At 53.1% G+C, this 17,786-nt stretch overlaps 2 protein-coding genes across 28 annotated transcripts in view; one reads left to right on the top strand and one right to left on the bottom strand.

The window, feature by feature from the left end:
* The first annotated feature begins 1,214 nt into the window (after positions 1-1,214).
* On the top strand, positions 1,215-5,599 carry TMEM200B (transmembrane protein 200B). 2 transcript variants are annotated; one of them, XM_035713338.2, is made up of 3 exons: positions 1,242-1,294; positions 2,547-2,632; positions 3,164-5,599. In XM_035713338.2, exon 3 carries the CDS (start codon positions 3,184-3,186, stop codon positions 4,105-4,107), a length of 924 nt encoding a protein of 307 aa, XP_035569231.2. In that variant the 5' UTR covers positions 1,242-1,294; positions 2,547-2,632; positions 3,164-3,183; the 3' UTR covers positions 4,108-5,599. The 2 variants fall into 2 exon arrangements, with proteins under 2 accessions (XP_025303390.3, XP_035569231.2); XM_025447605.3 differs by lacking the exon at positions 2,547-2,632 and having other exon boundaries at positions 1,215-1,294.
* Positions 4,985-17,786, bottom strand: part of EPB41 (erythrocyte membrane protein band 4.1) — a 200,472-nt gene continuing 187,670 nt past the window's right edge. For 25 of the 26 annotated variants that reach the window (XM_049105497.1, XM_049105493.1, XM_049105495.1 and 22 more), the window contains 4 exons: positions 12,910-13,011; positions 11,674-11,754; positions 8,666-8,770; positions 4,985-8,011 (listed from right to left, as the gene is read on the bottom strand). In XM_049105497.1, the coding sequence (XP_048961454.1) occupies positions 8,672-8,770; positions 11,674-11,754; positions 12,910-13,011 (282 nt within the window). In that variant the 3' untranslated portion in view covers positions 4,985-8,011; positions 8,666-8,671. Of the gene's footprint in view, positions 8,012-8,665; positions 8,771-11,673; positions 11,755-12,909; positions 13,012-17,786 lie in introns of those variants that run through there. The other variant, XR_007407988.1, reaches the window with a different exon arrangement.

Raw genomic sequence — 17,786 nt, forward strand, 5'->3', positions numbered from 1 at the left:
CGGCTGGGCCCCCGCGCCCCGCGCCCCGCCGGGTCGCTCCCGGGGTGTGTCCCCGCGGGCTGGGCGCCGAGGCCACCCCAGGCTCCCGCCGAGCGGGGTTCGAGCCTCGCTGCGCGCGGTGGCCTCCGCGGGGCGGCCCGGGCCCGCGACTTCCTCGCGCTCCCCTCGCGCCCCCCTCGCGCCCGGGCGCAGCCGGGTCTCGTTACCGCCCCGCCCCGCCCCCCCCGCGCCCCGGGGGGTCTCTGCGGCCGGGGGAGGGGCGCCTCCTAATCAATCCCAGGCCGGAAATTCCTCCCGAGGGGCCCGGCCGGGCTGCGGGGCCGGGGCCGGGGCGGGGGGCGGGGGCGGGGGCGGGGGCGGGGGCGGGCTCGGAGCCTGGCGGGCCGCCCGGCCGCCCCTCCTCCTCCCGAGCCCGCCCCCCGCATCATGGAAACTGGGCCGCCGGCCGACCCCCTCGCTCCGCTCCGCATTCCTGCCGCGGGGGCGGGCGGGGCTCGGGAGCTGGGCGGCCCCGACAGGCCCGCGGCGGGGGCGCCCCGGAGCCTCGCGATTGGGGGCCGCGGCGCCTCCCCGCTCCGGACGGGGCGCGTCTTCCCGGGGGGTTGCCCGTGACTCTCCGGTGGACGCGCTCAGCGGCCCGCCCCCGCCCCCGCCCCGGGCTCCTGTCACTGGGCGCTCGCGGGGTCCCCGGGGGCTGCCCCCGTGTCGCGTGCCCGCCCGCAACGCTGATTCTCGCCTCTCCGCGTCTTGCGGGGCGGACCCCACTAAGCCCATTTTCCAGGTGAAGGCGGTGAGGTCCACGGAGGGGGCAGGCTGGCGGGGGGCGGGGCGGGAACCGGGCCGCCTCCTCCGGGGAGCTCCCCGGACGGCGCCCCCGCGAGCCCGCTCCCGGCGCTGGCATGGGGGGCGCGGGCGGGCGCGGGCGGGCGCGGGCGGGCGCGGGCGGGCGCGCGGGCTTCGGAAGTCCTGGGGCCGCGCGCTCGCTGCGGAGCCGGGCAGGGCTCTCGGCTCCCGGGCTCAGTTTCCCCACGTGGGAAGGCGCGGCCGTCCCGGGCCTCTGCGAGCGGCGCTCCGAGCCACGGGCGCGCACACGCGCTTACCTGCGGCCCTGCGACCTGGGCGGCTGCGGCCTCCAGCGGCGGGGCCCCGCGGGGTGCCGGGGGCGGGGCCCGGGGGCGGGGCCCGGAGGGGCGGGGCCGGGGGGCGGGGCCGGGCCGCGGTGGAGCCGGCGGCAGAGCCGGGAGCCGCGGCGCGCGGACTCGGACCCGGACCCGCCGGGGCGCGGCGGCGCCAGGTGAGCAGGACGAGGGCCCCGGGGCTCGCGCTCCACTTTGCTCAACTTTTCGTTCGGCCCGTCCGTCCGGGAAGGCCCTGGGGCGGGAGCCCGGTCCCCCCCCCCGCGGAGTGCGGACGCGGGCGGAGGCGGGACCCGAGCGCGAGGGACGCGGCCCGCGGCAACTTACCGGCCCGAGACCAGGGCCTCCCCGGGGCGGTCGGCGGGGGTCCCCGGCCAGGGCTCCGCGCCCGCCGCAGTCGGGGTCTCCCCGCACGCCCCGCCCCTGTCCCCGCGGGGAGCCCTCCGGAGTCGGCTCCACACTCCGGGACGACCGGGGAACGGCCGTCGCCGCCTCCCGGGGGCCCCGGGGCTGTGCGGGGAGGCGCACGGCGTCGGCGGGGGTCCCGAGGCCCGGCGTCGGGTCCCGGGGCGCCCCCTCCTCGGGGGACCCCGGCGGGCCCCCCGGCCGCTCTGGGCCGCCGCCTGCAGCTGCGAGAATCAGGCTCTGGACGCGGCCGACTGCGGCTCCGTGCTAGGCCCCGGGCCTTCCGCACCCCGCTCGGCGGCAGGGATGGGGTGTCGTGCCGGGCTTCGGGGGTGCGGATGGGGACTGAGCGGGGCGGCGAGGCCTCCTCCCCCGAGCCTCGCTACGGGTGCCAGCGGCGGAGCGGCTTAGAACCCGGACTGGGGGGCAGGGAGCACGCGCCCCTGGACAGCGAGGTCCCGGCCCCCCTCCCCTGCGACCCAGGGCGCCTGGCGGGGGCCCCGCTCCCCCCACGCCCTCCCTTCGTGGGGGCCACACGGCACACGGCGCAGCTGCTCCTCACCCGGCCCTTCAGTCCTCAGGCCACAGGCCGGGAAGGGCCGAACCGGGCGGCCAGATGGGGCGGCCCGAGGTGCTGGGGCGGCGCTGCTCCGTCCGGGACGCGGGCCACCGAGGCCTCGGGTGGAGGAGGCCGGAAAGGAGGACAGGCGGCGGGAAAGGGGGATGATTCATCCCGAGGAGCTCGAATTGGAAACGCTGCAACCCGGGAACAGCCTTGCCCGGGCCGACGGGAGAGTCGGGGAGCGGGGAAGCTCTCCCGGCGGGGCCCCGCGCCCAGCACCTGCAGCCCCCCCGCTCCCCGCGCCCCGTCCGGGCCGCGACCCGGCCGCTGGAGGAGGGGAGGCCTCTTCTGCGCGGAGCGGGAAGCAATCCTGGGCGAAGTCGGCCGCTGGCCTTGGTCAGAACGGTCTTCCCGGAGTCTAGCTCAAGTCTCTCCTGCTGCAGCTTCCGTGCAGGCTGAGGAGGTCTGAAAGGAGGGGGCGGGCAGGCAGAGGCTGGAGTCGGTGACACCCCCTCCTTCCCACGCTGCGGTATGTAGCGCGCAGTAGGGGGGAGGTGGGGCCCGCGAGCGACCCCGGCGGCCCGGGCGGGCCGAGCGCCCCCTCCCTCCCTTACTACGGTGCAGCCACGTGCGGGGGTGAGGGCGATCCCGGGCGGGACTTACCCTGGAGACGCCGCCGCGGGGGCCCGCACACTCCCGAGGCCCCGGCGAAGAGGGAGCCGGCGCCGGAGCCCCGCAGCCCCGCAGCCCCGCAGCCCCGCAGCCCCGCAGCCGAGGACGCGCCAGGTAGCAGCAGCCCGCGCCCCCTCCCTCCTCGCCGCCGGCGGGCCCGGCCAACTCCGGCTTCAGCCGCGCGTCCCTGGCTCCGAGCTGCGCTGCGGAAAACCCGAGCGGGGGCGGCTCCCCGCCTCGCGGCCCCGGGAAAATCCGGGGGTGGCCGCCAGGGATCTCCAAGCGGCCTGGGCGAGGCAGCCCGATCTTGCCCCCCGGGCCGGGCCCCCCAGCTGGCGCTGCGACCCCAGGCCCGTCGGTTCAGCCCCCGCCTCCCCTCTCTCCGCAGAGCGCCCAGACGACGGCGAGATGACGGCTGGGAGCCCCGGAGACCGCGGGGAGGTGCGGAGGAGCCCCGAGGGCCGCGTCTCTCGCCTGGGCCGCCGCCTGGGCCGCCGCCGGCGCCCGCGCTCCCCGCCCGAGCCTCTGCGGGTGCGGGCGCGGCTGCGGCTGCGCTCGCCGTCGGGGGCGTTCGCGGCGCTGGGGGCGCTCGTGGTGCTGGTGGGCATGGGCATCGCCGTGGCCGGCTACTGGCCGCACCGCGCCGGGGCCCCGGGGCCGCGCGCCGCCAATGCCAGCGCGCCCCCCCCGAGCGAGCTGCGACGCGAGGGTCGCGGCGCCGGCCGGGCCCACGGCCCGCACGAGCGGCTGCGGCTCCTTGGACCCGTGGTCATGGGCGTCGGCCTGTTCGTTTTCATCTGCGCCAACACGCTGCTCTACGAGAACCGCGACCTGGAGACGCGACGGCTGCGCCAGGGGGTGCTGCGGGCCCAGGCGCTCCAGCCCCCTGACGGCCCCGGCTGGGACTGCGCCCTGCTCCCCAGCCCCGGACCCAGGACTCCCCGAGCCATCGGCTGCACGGAGCCGGAAAGTTGGGACCTGTCCCCGCGTCGGGGCACGTCACCTGTCCCGTCAGTGCGGAGCCTGCGTTCAGAGCCTGCTAATCCTCGCTTGGGGTTACCTGCCCTGCTCAACCGTTACCCGCTGAAGGGCCCGGGGCTGCCCCCACCCTGGGGTCCACGCACCCAGACTGGCCATGTGATTATCACCGTGCAGCCCTCTGGTTCCTGCATCGAACATTCCAAGTCTCTGGATCTGGGCCTTGGGGAGCTCCTGCTTGGGGCCCCAGCAGCTCGGGACTGTGCTCACCGGAGCTGGCCACGGCTGGACCGCCTCAGTCTGGGGGGCTATGCCAAGTTGGGAGGAGGAGGGGACTTGGGAGCCCGGGTTTGAAGAGCAGGGGGACAGCCTGCTAGGAGGCTGCAGCATGGACCGTGCTAACAGGACCAGAAGTCCCAATGCCCAGTAGATGCATCAGCCACGTCCCAGACGAGATGGATGCTCTGGCCGCAGCAGCTGCTAAGGCTTCCTGACTTGCATGTCGGCAGAGAAATGCCAACTGCACAAGGGTTCAAAAAGCTGGAGAGAGTGTGTTTTAAAGCGGAGCCTGGAGACCAGCATGACTCGGCCTCGGGAGCTCGTTAAGCCTCCAAAAGTGACCTTAGCCTTGGACAGGTACCTGAGGGGGCTGGAGGTCCAGGTCAGGGTCGCTGGGAGATGCAGCTGGCGTCTCAGCAAACCCGAAGTGGTGGGCAACGACCCCTAAGACTTGGAAGGTAGGTTGGCTGGGATGTCACAGGCTGGGCCGGGCTCCCTCCACGGTGGCACCAGTTGTGGGGTTGGGGAAGATGGGCAACGGGGCTGAATTGAGACCCTCCACTGCCATCTGGGATGGGGACTGAGGCTTTACCTCCCACCACCTCAGCCCTTCTCTCCCCTCAGCCCTGCAGGGTCCACCCCACTAGGGCTACACTACTGCCAAAGCCTTCCTACTGAGGGTCGGGCCCCTCCCTGAACAGGTCCGAGGAACCCCCTTCTCTCCTTTGTCACAGCCTGTGCTGCAAAATCTCCACCCCGCCCCCCGCCCCCCGCCCGGCTGGCAAGAAGCATTTGCCAGTTCTCCTTTTACACAGCGTTGAAGCTGCATTTTGGCCAATGTGGGTAGCTTACTTTAGAAAAGGGCTTGAATAGGGGTCTCCCTTCCCCATGTTTCGTTTTTCCCAGGTTGCTGGTAGGAGAAGAGAACTTTCAAAGTTGATCAATTCTCACAGACTTTTTTTTTTTTTTAAGTTTATTGAAAAATGCAATACAAGAAGCAAGACCAAACACGTATCTAAACACTACACCACGTCTCTTACTACAAAAGGCCAAAACAGCAGACCTAATTATTGCCTTTTTAATCTAAGGATTTTGCCAATTTGATTCTGCTGGCATAATTCCTAATTTGTCAAGAAATGTAAACAACTACTTGATATGATTCATAATTTTAAAAAAAATTTACAAAGCTCCTTCATTTTTGTCATCAAAATAATACATTTGAGAGAGATTTGTAAAAACAACCAGCCTGGGGCTGAGATCCTGGGCAGATATTTCCCACGAGAATTCCTTGGTGGCGGTCAGGCGGGAGCTCTGGTTCCTTTCCCAGGGCAGACGGCCGTCCCCTCCGCCTGTCCCCTCCACCTCGGCTGCCCTGCAGGACATGCAAGGGTGGGGGGCTGGGCAGGAGGGTGAAGAGGCCCCCAAAAGGTCCCTGCAGCCAGGTTCTCTGGGCCCTAAGCTCAGAAATTTAGGTCCCACTATGTGGGTGGGTGGCAGGGACCTCGTGTGGCTTGGAGGAAGTCTTTACTTCTCAAGTGAAATAAAAATAAAATTGCAGTGAAAGATGTTACTGTGGTGTGTCTGAGTCACTTCGGGAAAACTGCTGCCAAGTCTCTGACCCTGGAAATGAAGCTCTCTCCTCCCCTCCTTACCATTTCCACCTGGACAGAATCTGTTTTTTTTCACACACACACACACCCCCACACACAAACACACACACACAACTGCAGGAAGAAAAAAATCCAAACAATTGTCAAACCCCCAGATCTGTTACCAGAGAAGGAGGATAGGAAAGAGGCTTGGAAGGACACCCTCTCCCTAGCTCGTCCAAATCATGGCTTCTCAGTGCTGGAAGGGCATTTGAGATCTTCTGGTCCAATTTACAGTCAAGGAAGCAGAGAGAAGCTCTGTGAGCTGGTGACAGAGCTGAGGGGACGTGTAGGCCCCCGTTAGCGGGCCTGCGCTGTGAAAGCTGTGGCCCCAGTGTGGCCAGGTTTCTGATGCTACGCTGTGCCCTCTTCCTTAGCCGCACCCTCTTCACTCCAGCTGTCAGCCTTGGGAGCTGGGAGCTCTCGGCAGGACAGCTGGCCACCGCGAAGCGAGCTCACGGTACTGTGCTGTTTGATGGGAGCTGGGTTCCTAACCTCCCCACCGCTCCGGGCCACAGGGCCCAGGCGTAGACACCAACAAGCAAGCACCATCATTTCAAACCCTGTGCCCACACACTGAGACAGGACAGTCCTTCTGCCCGAGGTCTTCCTGTCACTCTCCAGAGAGAGCTGCCTCTTAGCAATAGTCTCACGTAAGTACTAAACGAAAAATGCACACATCCGAAGTCTGTTCGAACCAACTGAGTTTGTCTAAAGCGAGGCTCAGCCAGTAGAGGCTTTGGCCACACGCAGCTGGCTCCCATCGTGGGGAGCAGAGGTTTCCGACTTCTCTCCCTCGCTCACTGCACTTGAACTCCCAGAGACTGTGCTCCGCTGTCTCTCTCATGAAGTTCACTTCTGTCCCACTGTAAGACTCTTAAGAACTTCCAGGCAGATATGTTTGTGGAAAGCCAGCTGGAAGATTACAGAAGCACTGTTGAGTAAAAATGCCCCCAGATCTACCAGGAACGGTGGAATTGGGCCCATCAGTCAGCACATTTTTAAAACCAACCAAAGAACAACCACAAAAAAATTAGAAGTAAAATAAACCCACAACCCACCACAAAAATCAAGCCCATGAAACCTGACAGGCCTCAGATGGTGAGTGGGAATGAGCAGGGCTGGTGTGTGTGTCCCCGGTCGTGTGGGGTTTTGTGGGAAGGATGGCCCATAAAGGTCCGTTCCCTCGCTCCAGAAGGGTGTCTGCAGGCAGGTACCAGGCAGGAGAAGAAAGGTCAAGGAACACCACCTCCTCTCTGAGTCACACTTCCTATCATCCCAGGATTAAAGAGAAAGGCCCAGGGTTGGTCACCTGGAAATACTTCTTAGCAGGATCTGTCTGAGGTAAACCCCACCACTCCCCTGTGTGAAGTGCACATTCCCAGAACATTCCCAGAACTAGAAAGCTTTTTTTTTTTTTTAAACCTCATCAATTTTCCTTGCCCAAATCACCACTAAAAATGTGCCATTAGAGCTTCTGGCCAAAAGTGCCTATTTTTCTGTGAATTTTGGTCTCCTGAGATGGGAGGTAGGGGGAGCACTTAGCAGAGCCACTGCTTCTGATGAGGTAAAAGGGGAGGGAGGGCAGGAAGGCGAAGGCCACAGATATGTTTAAACATTCACAGTATCAGATATATCTGAAACAACTTCTTACGTCTTTGATCTAAAGAAGCTCCAAAAAAGAAAGAATAGGAGGAAAGAAGGAAAAACAATACTATATTCTTAGCAGAGATCTCTGCCTCATCAAAATCACCCTCAACAAAAGGACAGGGATGTGTTCCTGGGGTCTGTGGATCAGGACAGCTGCCCTGCCTCACATGGTAAAGTCCCATCATTGGCTCTGAGAAAGGGCTGGTTAATGAAGTTTCTGCTGATATCGAAAGGGTATAAAACTAGAGGAGGAGCAGGAAGCCCCACTAAGCTGGCTTTGGCCCCCAACACAGCTGACAGAGTCTTTGGAGGATTTCCCCAAGAATTCTGTAGACCTGTCAGTATCTGGGTTGGAAATAAATGGGGAGAAGCTAGGTTGAAAGGGTTACAAACCACCCCATAAAAAAACAAACAAACCAAAAAGCTCTTTAAAAACAGTCCATCGAGTGAAAAGTTGAACAATTTCTGGTATCACAATATAGAAAAAGGTATTAAAAGAATCAGTAATGTCTAGAAGACTCTCTTGGTATAAACTCCAAATAGAAAATGAAATTAATTTTCTGGTGGTTTAGAGTAATTTTGAAAGCCTGATGTCTGACTATTGCAGGTAAGCTTCTTTATCATTTTGCTGGTTTTTCTCTCGGATGGGAGACAGGCAGGGATTTGGGGTAGGACAGTTCCTAGAGGAAAGAAAGCAAACTTTTTAAATCCTGCAAAGGAAGACAGCCACTCAGTCCCAGTGCCAAGCTCTGGGGGTCCCAAGTGCCAAGCAGGGTCGGAGCAGCTTTACAGAGACAAGTCCTCCCTGGTGATTTATGGCTTCTTGAAGTCGTTTGTAGACTACTTTTAGGCATAACTTTATCTGGATCCCCGGCTCCCCAAAAGCAGCTATGCTGTTTCCGATTCTCTAGTCTGGGCTCCGAGCGTCAGCCATCTCTCCCCTGATCCCCAAGCCCTCATTTATGGACAGCCAGGCCCAGCTTGTCTTGGTTTTGTTCTCCTCCTCTGGCACTCCCATGGTTAGACTCAAAGATACCCGTGACAGGTAGAGCACAGAGAGAAGGGAAGGCTAGGTGAAGAAGCAGGCAGGGAACAGGAAGATTCAGGAAGTGGGGAGGTTTCCAGCCATGCCTGGGGACGTCCTCTGGACCACCACTGCCAACACTGCTAAGGGCAGGATGATATAAGGAGACCTTGTTGCTTTTGTTGGAGCCAAATGCTTGGTAACTTCTGTCTCCCTCACCAGTGTGGATGCCTCTGGGTAATGTCCCTGTTCAGAGTTCTCTGAGGCAGGCACAGTGAATACCATCCACCCCACCAAGAACAGCTCATACCTGAGCTCATTCCTCAGAGATTTCAGTCTCCTGATGGACGACCACCTTGGTCACTGACATGTCTGGGTGCTGCTCCTTTGCCTCCTTGATGGCCTGTACGAGGACCTGAGAGAGACAGAAACCATGCCCATCAGGCAGAAAGCCTGACTGGTGAAGGAAGGTAGGGGTCTCAGGACACCATTTCTCTGGCAAACTGAATCTTTCCATCTGCAGTACCAAGGAGCATTGAGGTGGGGCAAGTTGCTGACAGCCTTCTCCCCCATACCCCCCATCCTGCAGAGGGAGGGTCCTAGACTGGAAGCACAGAAACAGGCAAGGCAAGAGGGACTTCAGGGGTGACAGCTGTACCTGCTGGGCAGGTCTGGGAGGATTCACTCAAGAAGTGAGTCGGAAGGACAAAGCAAAATCTCTGTTCAGTGTAGGGTAACCGAGAAGTTCAGAAGGGAAGAGAGAAATAAAGAAGCATGCTATAAAAAGAAAAGATCTCTGGCTAACAAAGAGGGAAGTAAGATGGGACAGCTTATTACATGCCATGCACTGGCCTAAGCACATCATCACCACCACCACCACCACCACCATCATCATCATCATCATTATACTTAATCTTCAGAACTCAATGAATTAGAGCAGTAACATTGTTTCCACTTGTTTTTAAAAAGTAAGCTCTACACCCAACATGGGGCTCAAACTCATGACTCCAAGAGCAAGAGTTGCAGGCTCCACTCACTGACCAGCCAGGCGCCTCTCACTGTTTCCATTTTGTAGACAAGGAAACTGAGGTTCAGTGGGTAAATAAAGTGGTTAATGTTTCACAGCTAGTAAGTGATGCAGCAGGGATTTTAACTTAAATCTATAAGGCTTTCTTCTTTACTACACTGTCCTTGAGTTTTGAGAGACCCTGTTTTGGCATCTGGAGGAGTTTTGATCATTTTTGAAAAGCTGAATGAAGCAGAGGGAAAGTCAGAGCAATGACAGCCCTACTCTCTCGCTGGACAGCAAGTCTCTGAGCCTCAAGCTCACAGCACCCAAGGTGGAAGAGCTTTGGGGAATGATGACGTGGGGATTCTCAAGAGACATGCCTTCCATCAAAGAGGACTCTAGCTAGATCTGACCACCTGACTGTGGACACTGGTTCTTAAGAACTATCTCTAAGAGGGGATCCCTGGATGGCTCAGCGGTTTAGTGCCTGCCTTCAGCCCAGGGCGTGATCCTGGAAACCCGGGATCGAGTCCCATGTCGCGCTCCCTGCATGGAGCCTGCATATCTTTCTCTCTCTCTCTCTGTCTCTTGTGAATAAATAAATAAAATCTTTAAAAAAAAAAAAAAAAAAAAAAAAAAAAGAAAAGAACTATCTCTAGGAGGAACAAGGGATGAAGGGAAGTTCCCAGTTGACTCCATGAAAGCCATTTTTGGAATGCTTTTATAGGCCCCTGGTCATTTTCCTTGATCCTTTTTGCCCAACCCACATGCTCATGTGTCAAAGCTCAGCCCAAGCCCCCTCTATGCTTACCCTGGCCTACAGCTATCTCTCCATGAAAGCCTGCACCTACTACTTCTTGCTTTAAGTGCCTCCCCGCCTGCCCAGAGTACACCATGTCTTAGCCTCACCACATATCCCTCGTGCCCAGGAGAACTGAGGGACATAGCATCTATCTGAGCTATCAAGTGTGTGTATCACAACAACCCAGAAAGAAATCTATGATTATCTTAATTTTACAGGTGGTAAAACTACAGCTTAGAGAAGTAAAATAACTTGCTCAAGGGCACACAACCAGTACGTTGCAGAATCAAGAGTCAACCCAAGGTTGTCTCACTCCAAACCCAAACACCTTCCGGTCCCACTGCTCTTGCTGTCTGGCACTGACTGAGCACATGGCAGGGGCTCAATTAATCAGACCACGTGGGTGGGTGCAGAAGCTGGTAGCACAGCAGGATCTCCTGAGCTGGGGCAAGAGGCTGCAAGGCCTCCTACTTGGGCTTTGCAGCCTTGTTGCTGGGACCCCGAGCCTGGCATTCTCAGCTGGGAGTCTCAACCCTGCTACCAAGGGAACTGCCAGCAGTGCAGCTCAGGTTTTCTTTTTCGTTTTTTTTTTTTTTTTTTTTTTTTTTAGGCACATCAGCATAAAGGCCATGGAATTACTGCTCTAACACTGCTGTCAGTGATTCCAGAAGCATTTGCATGCAGTCCCTTCCTCCCCCTCTTCTCTGCAGCTTTACTGTTCTAACCTCACCCAGCAGAGAATGGGAAGCATTAATCCTGACCTTATTATTTGCTAATTGCTTGCAGCACACAATTAGCACCTAATTAATACAGAAACATAGAATTTTAGTGCTCAGAAGGGCCTAGAAATTATCTAGATCAACCTGCTCTCTTTTTAGGAGACAAAAAGGAATCAGAGGTAGTGTGGTTTGTCCAAGGTCACACAGTAAGTTAGTGACAGATCTAGGACAGACTTGAAGTCGAAGTCCATCTGGCTCTGCTTTCCCTCATCTCCTCCGCCACTTCCACCCTCTGAGGGCAGGGATTACCTCTTCCTTTTGTCTTGCTACCTTCCTCTCTCTCAGCACAGGTTCAGTACAGGATATCCCTGAATAGCAACAGCTCCACCCACCCAGAGCCCACCATGTACCTCACCCCACAGTCCAACATCCCACGATTCTCACAACAGCCTTGAGGGGAAGGTGCCATAACGTCCATCTTAAAGATGGGGAAACTGAGGCCTAGGAAGTTAAGAGCTAGAATATGGGGAGACCTAGGATTTGAACCCAAGCTTTTGAGTCTAAGGCCTGTGTTCTATTACACTTCATGCTCCCCCGACCTGCAGCCCCCCTCCCACAGACCTCTGTGGTCTGATTCCCTTCACCCTTCTCATTTAAGCACTAGAATAGCCCAGAGAGTTCCTGGGGATGAAGCTGGCAGAGGCATATTCTGAAAGCTAACTCCTGTCTCCATCCATCTTCCCACCCTGGGACCTCTTCCATGCCCAGAATCCCTTCAGCATCCCCACCTGATCATGGTCAATATCGGCATCTCCTGTGATCACAATTCTCTTCTCAATCCGGGTCTCTGAAATCCCACCTTTTACAGTCTGAAACCAAAGAAAGATCGTTACATGAGAAAGAAAGGAAAGAAGGGGAGGGGAGGGAGAAACAGTAAAAAGATTATTCTGAAAGCTCTACTCCAAATTTTAATCTGCTGCTGGGTACCGTTTTAGATTAGCTTTCTTATCCACTTGTTCAAACTCTTAGCTGCACCTGCTAAAATGAGCACACCTCTATTCCCTTGGATTGCTAAAATCTTTAATAAGCAAAATGGAAAGTCACAAGTCTCTACTTATTTTTTTCCCTTTTCCTCTCAAAAATCACAGAAATTCAGTGAGTAAACAAAACCGACAGGTGTTTCTTTTTGCTCTTTTCCTGTATGTTTCGATTATTTTCAAGAGGAAAACTCAAAAGACTATGAACAAAAATGTCATGCAGCTTGAAATTAGGCTCTTTATTTTCAAGCATTTTTGTATCACTGGTATCAAAGGATCCTCAAATAATCCTCTCAGGGTGGGTAGGTTTCCCTAATTGACAGATGAGGAAAACCAAGGTCTAGACACATTAAATAACTAGCTTCCAGTCCTCTGTGCATTGATAACAGAGTTCCGTTAGAAATCTAGATTTTTTATGGACAAGAAAATATATTTTCCTTTAGTGCTGCAGCAAACATGGACTTGTGTCTCTGATTTTCAGGGAGTAGTTTCAATTTTAGGTAATTTTTCCTGCTTGCCCCCATAAAAAAATGTTCTAATAATTCCAATATTTCAGCATGCAAACTATAGTTCTCATGGCCTGGGCGCTGGACATGATAGAGAAACTCTTTGTTGGGTCCTGAGTTTTGAATTTTAACTTGGAAAATATGGCTGCATAATAATGCCAATGACACCTGTCCTTAAATAGACTTTTTAAACTTACCTCCACAGCCAGATGACTAGAGAGATGGGCAGATGTGTAAAGACAACCATGGGTGACTTTAGGAGCCTACTAACTAGGGAGGCAAGGGTGCCCTCAGGGTCCCCTTGGTTTTACTGCTGGGGAAGCAGCAGGGCCTTTGCACCTGTGACCCTTGGAATCATTGGGCTCAGAAGGGACAGACCTGGAAACCCTTGCTTCCAGACCAGGGTCCTTCTTGCAGAGAGGCAGCAAGCTTAGCATGCATGCCACTGGATTCCAGAAGGAAGTTCTAACTGGCCTGTTACCTTAGTAATCTGAGTTGTGGTTGTACTGCTTGTGGTCTCAGATGTGATGGTCTGAGCTGTCAGCAATACTCCTGGGTCTAAGTCCCCATTGCTGTCGTCGGTCTGCAGAAAAAAACACAACTCATCATTATGTCTCTCAGGAAAGCTTTGTGGGCAAATGTGGCAGGAGGCAGCTTTGTCCTTCAGCTGTATGTTCTCAAGCAAAAACCTGATTCCCTTACGGTAATGACTTCATAAAGAAAACAATCCCCTGGTGACAAGGCTCCTTCTAAGAATGTTAGATGGGTCAGTTTACTCGGTGCTGGGTCAGTGAAAGGAATGGATCAGAAAAAGGCAAGATTACAGCCACAGGCTCAGTAAGAGTGACAGTGACTGCACATGTGTATGCAACGTGCCAGAGTTCACAAATGGCTTCCAAAACATTGTCTTTTTGGATGTCCACACAAGTCCTGTGAAATAAATACTAAGGACAGAGGCTGATTAGCACTCCTAGGTAAGACAAGTCAGGTCCAGAGAAGGTAGATGATTTTTTTGCTCAAGGACTCAAAACTTGTAAGTGGAAGTTGTCCTCTCTACAAACCTGAAGCTCTTTAACACACCACCCAAGGCAGGAAAAGTATAAAGTCTTGTGTGCTAAGCCAGGGGTAGGTCCTGAATCATGGGGCAGAACTTTCCAGAAAGGACCAGGAAAGGTCCCTGCCAGGGTTTAAGGAGCCAGAGAATGTCAGGCTGTCTTCTTGGAAGACTGAGATGGGAGCCTGGAGCAAACAATGTAGGAAATGTCCCGTTATGATACCATGGGAGAGGGACATCTGGGTGGCTCAGCTGGTTAAGCGTCTATCTTTGGTCTCTTAGTCCTGGGATCAAGCCCCTGTGTTGGACTCCCTGTTCAGCAGGGTGTCTACTTCTCCCTCTCCCTCCACCACTCCCCCTGCTTGTGCTCTCTTGTGTGTGCACGTGCATGCTCTCTCTCAAATAAATGAATAAAAAATCTTTTTTTAAATTAAAATTAAGTTTTTATTATTTTTTAAAGATCTTATTTATTTATTCACAAGAGACACACGGAGAGAGAGGTAGAGACATAAGCAGAGGGAGGAGAAGCAAGCTTCCTGCAGAGAGCCCGATGTGGGGCTCGATCCCAGGATTCTAGGATCACACCCTGAGCCAAAGGCAGATGCTCAACTGAGTCACCAAGGCATCCCTATATATAAAAAATCTTAAAAAAAAAAAAAAAAGACACCATGGGAGGAAACCTATAGGAAATCTCAATGACATTTCTGACAGAAAAAAAACTATTTTTGAAATGGACCATCCTTATTAGAAAGGGCTTAAAAGTATTTAGAATGCTGGGCTATGCAACTAATCCATACAGAGAATGAGGGCTGCGGCTACTTCTTGTTTTTCTAAAGCTCACCATATTATGACCAAAACAAATGTATTATGATCAGACTGAGAAATGACACTAGCGAAAAGGAAGAGAGATGGCTATCAGTGCCCCTGGGGCTGGTAGCAGGACTCAGAGCTGCCAACAGTCCTCTGACCGGGATGGAAACAGACAAGATGAGTAGGCTGGGCGCTAGGGGCTGCCCAGAGCCCATGTTGTCCTGAAAATAATGACCAGTTGGTCCTGGTATTATACACAGGCTCAGAGGAAATTTAGAGAATTGCAATTATTTTCAAAAAGAACTCTGCAGTGGGCAGCCTGGGTGGCTCAGCAGTTTAGTGCCACCTTCAGCCCAGGGCGTGATCCTGGAGTCCCGGGATCAAGTCCCACATTAGGCTCCCTGCATGGAGCCTGCTTCTCCCTCTGCCTGTGTCTCTGTTATCTCTCCCTCTCCCTCTCTTTCTGTGTTTCTCATTGATAAATAAATAAAATCTTAAAAAAAAAAAAAAGGAACTCTGATGTAAACAAGGTGTTACATTACTATCCTTTCCCCCCCCTCTTTATATGTCATTTGTATTATAAGCAGAGGCCTCCAACCTGTTTCTGAGCAGGACCACATTCACTGAGGCAAAACATTGATATGGGGGGTGGAAGATAGGAGGAGGAGAAGAGAATTAGGAAGAAGAGTCTCTGGCTGAGTTCCCTTCCAGGTAAGAATCTAGACCAAATGAAGAGAGGGGACATAACTGTAATACCTAAATCTTACATACATGCCATCATCATGCGAGCTAGATTATTGGCTAGTTCACTAACACTTCAGCCCAGACCCACTTATCTACCGTAGATTCAAACTTGATGAATGTTTAATGTACTCCTACTATGTGCCAAGCACAGGATGCAACTGTTACCTCAATTCCACCTCTTAATATCTCAAGTGGGTACTATTATTATCTTCGCAGTTCCGTTGGTCCAGAGAAGTTAAACAATTTGTCAAGGTTCTATGGCTAATCAGTGTTTGGACTAGAACTTAGGACAAGAAACTTCTTGTCTGAAGACTGAGGTCTGGGTCCCAGCTCAGACATAACTAGCAATGGGATCTTGGGCAAGTCATCCTGACTTCTCTGAGCTTTAGTTTTCTCATTTGTAACAGGCAATACTGTTAATACAGCCCTACCATGGCATTGTTGTGAAGATCTAAAGAGATTGTAGAAGTAAAATTACTTTCTACATTATCATAAGAATAAAAATTTGCATGCCAGGAGGGCTAAACCTTTTTGAAGAGCTCTACCTCAGGAAGCCAGAGTGGCTCAGTGGTTGAGCACCTGCCTTTGGCTGGGGGTACGATCCCGGATTCCCGTGTTCAAGTCCCACACTGGGCTTCCTACATGGAGCCTGCTTCTCTCTCTGCTTCTCTCTCTGTCTCTCATGAATAAATAAATAAGGGCAACCCCAGTGGCTCAGCTGTTTAGTGCCGCCTTCAGCCCAGGGCCTGATCCTGGAGACTCAGGATCGAGCCCCACATTGGGCTCCCTGCATAGAGCCTGCTTCTCCCTCTGCCTGTGTCTCTGCCTCTCTCTCTTTGTGTCTCTCATGAATAAATAAATAAAATCTTAAAAATAAATAAATAAATAAATAAATAAAATCTTAAAAAAAAAAGCTCCACTCTAATAAATCAGTGACACTATCATATTTTCTTACCTCCCACCGACTCCCTTATTCCCTGCTTTCTGTCTCTGAAGAAGCGAAAGATGGAGGAGACATTGTTATGATTTCTGACTTATACTCTTCCCACATGTGGACTCTTTTCACTGACCTTGTAACCAATGTTTCCTCAAAATGGTGCTGTGGCTTTGACAGTTGTTTATAAAGTTAAACATCCATTTATCCTATGATCCAGCAATTCCACTCTTAGGTGTTTACCCAAGATAAGTGAAAACATATGTCTACACAATGACTTGCACATGACTGTTCACAGCAGCTTTATTCACATATGCTCCAAACTGGAATCAACTTAAATGTCCATCAACAAAGGAAAGGATAAACAAATTGTGGTACACTCATAGGATACTACTCAACAATAAAAAACAGGAAACTACAGATTTTTACAACTTTGATGAACCTAAAAAAACATGTTCAGACACAAAAGTGTACTACTGTGCACTTCTCTTTATATGGAGTCCAAAAAGAGGCAAAACTAAGCTATGGTTACAGAAATCAAAGCAGTGGCTGCCTAGAGGGGCTAGGAGCAACTAGAATAGTCTATGAAGAAAGTTTCAGGAGCAATGGAAACGTTCTATATCTCAAATGTGTCTTGATTACACAGGTATATACATTTGTCAAAATCAATCAAATTGAATACTTAAAATCTGTGCCCATCCCTGTATACAGACAGGCTTTGCCTCAAGCATGCACACATGCACATATACATAAGCAGTAAAATCCTGTTCTGGCTCTCTTCTCACCATGTTCCCCAAAGTGTGGGAATTGTAGAATAATTAAAAGTTTTTTTTTTTCTCCAATTAAATCCTGGGCTAACTTGTTTGGCAAGATAATAAAAACTAAAGCAAAAATATAGTACATAAATAACAACAATAGCAAATAATTACCTGGTGTTTATTATTTGCCAGGCACATTTTCTACATATTATTTACACCATATTACACTATGCTTTTTTTTTTCTTTGCACTATGCTTTTTCATTTGCCCGTTTATCATGTACATCATTCCCTTCAGAGGCTTTTAATAGCCATATAGAATTACCTTAATTGGATGTACCACAATTTATTTAACCTGTTTCCTATTGATGGCCATTTAGGTTGTTTCCATGGTAGTGACAACTTAATTTGAAATGCACATTAATTTATTCCTTGCAATAACCCTATGAGGTGGAACTATTACTAGCCCCATTTTACAAATGAGGAAAATGAGACACGCAGTGATTGAGTAACTTGACTACATACATAAGTGATGTAGCAGGTGTGAACCTAAGAAATTTGATTCCAAAGTCAGTACTTTCCCCACTATACTCCACTGTTTAGCATGAATAAGTATTTGTATTTTGAATGACTATCTTAAGCCTGGTTAAAATTAAATAAAGATAGAAATGTAACAATATAATATAGCTATCATTACCTTGATCTGAATAAACTTATAAAGGCATTTTTTAGAAGAGAAAGCTAAGGCTTGAAAAGTATAAGTAATTTGCCAAGGGTCACAAAACTAGCAAGTGTTGGAATTAAGATCCAAGTCTAACTCCAAAGCCCACATGCTTTATCTAGCACATCATACTGGCTCTACACTTCTCTTACACATGAGTATATTTTAAAATAGCTGCCTCCTTTTCCTGTTCTTATAGGGACTACACTCAAACCATGTGGGCTTTTGTGGGCAGGCTGGACCTAACAATTTTCATGCGTATGCTACAAAATTCGCTTCAAAACGGAATACGGTGAAATGTCAGTCTCCCACTCCTAACCACAGTCCTGTAGTCCCAG

Source organism: Canis lupus, chromosome 2, assembly GCF_003254725.2.
Source record: "Canis lupus dingo isolate Sandy chromosome 2, ASM325472v2, whole genome shotgun sequence".
In the NCBI taxonomy this organism is placed as follows: domain Eukaryota; kingdom Metazoa; phylum Chordata; class Mammalia; order Carnivora; family Canidae; genus Canis; species Canis lupus.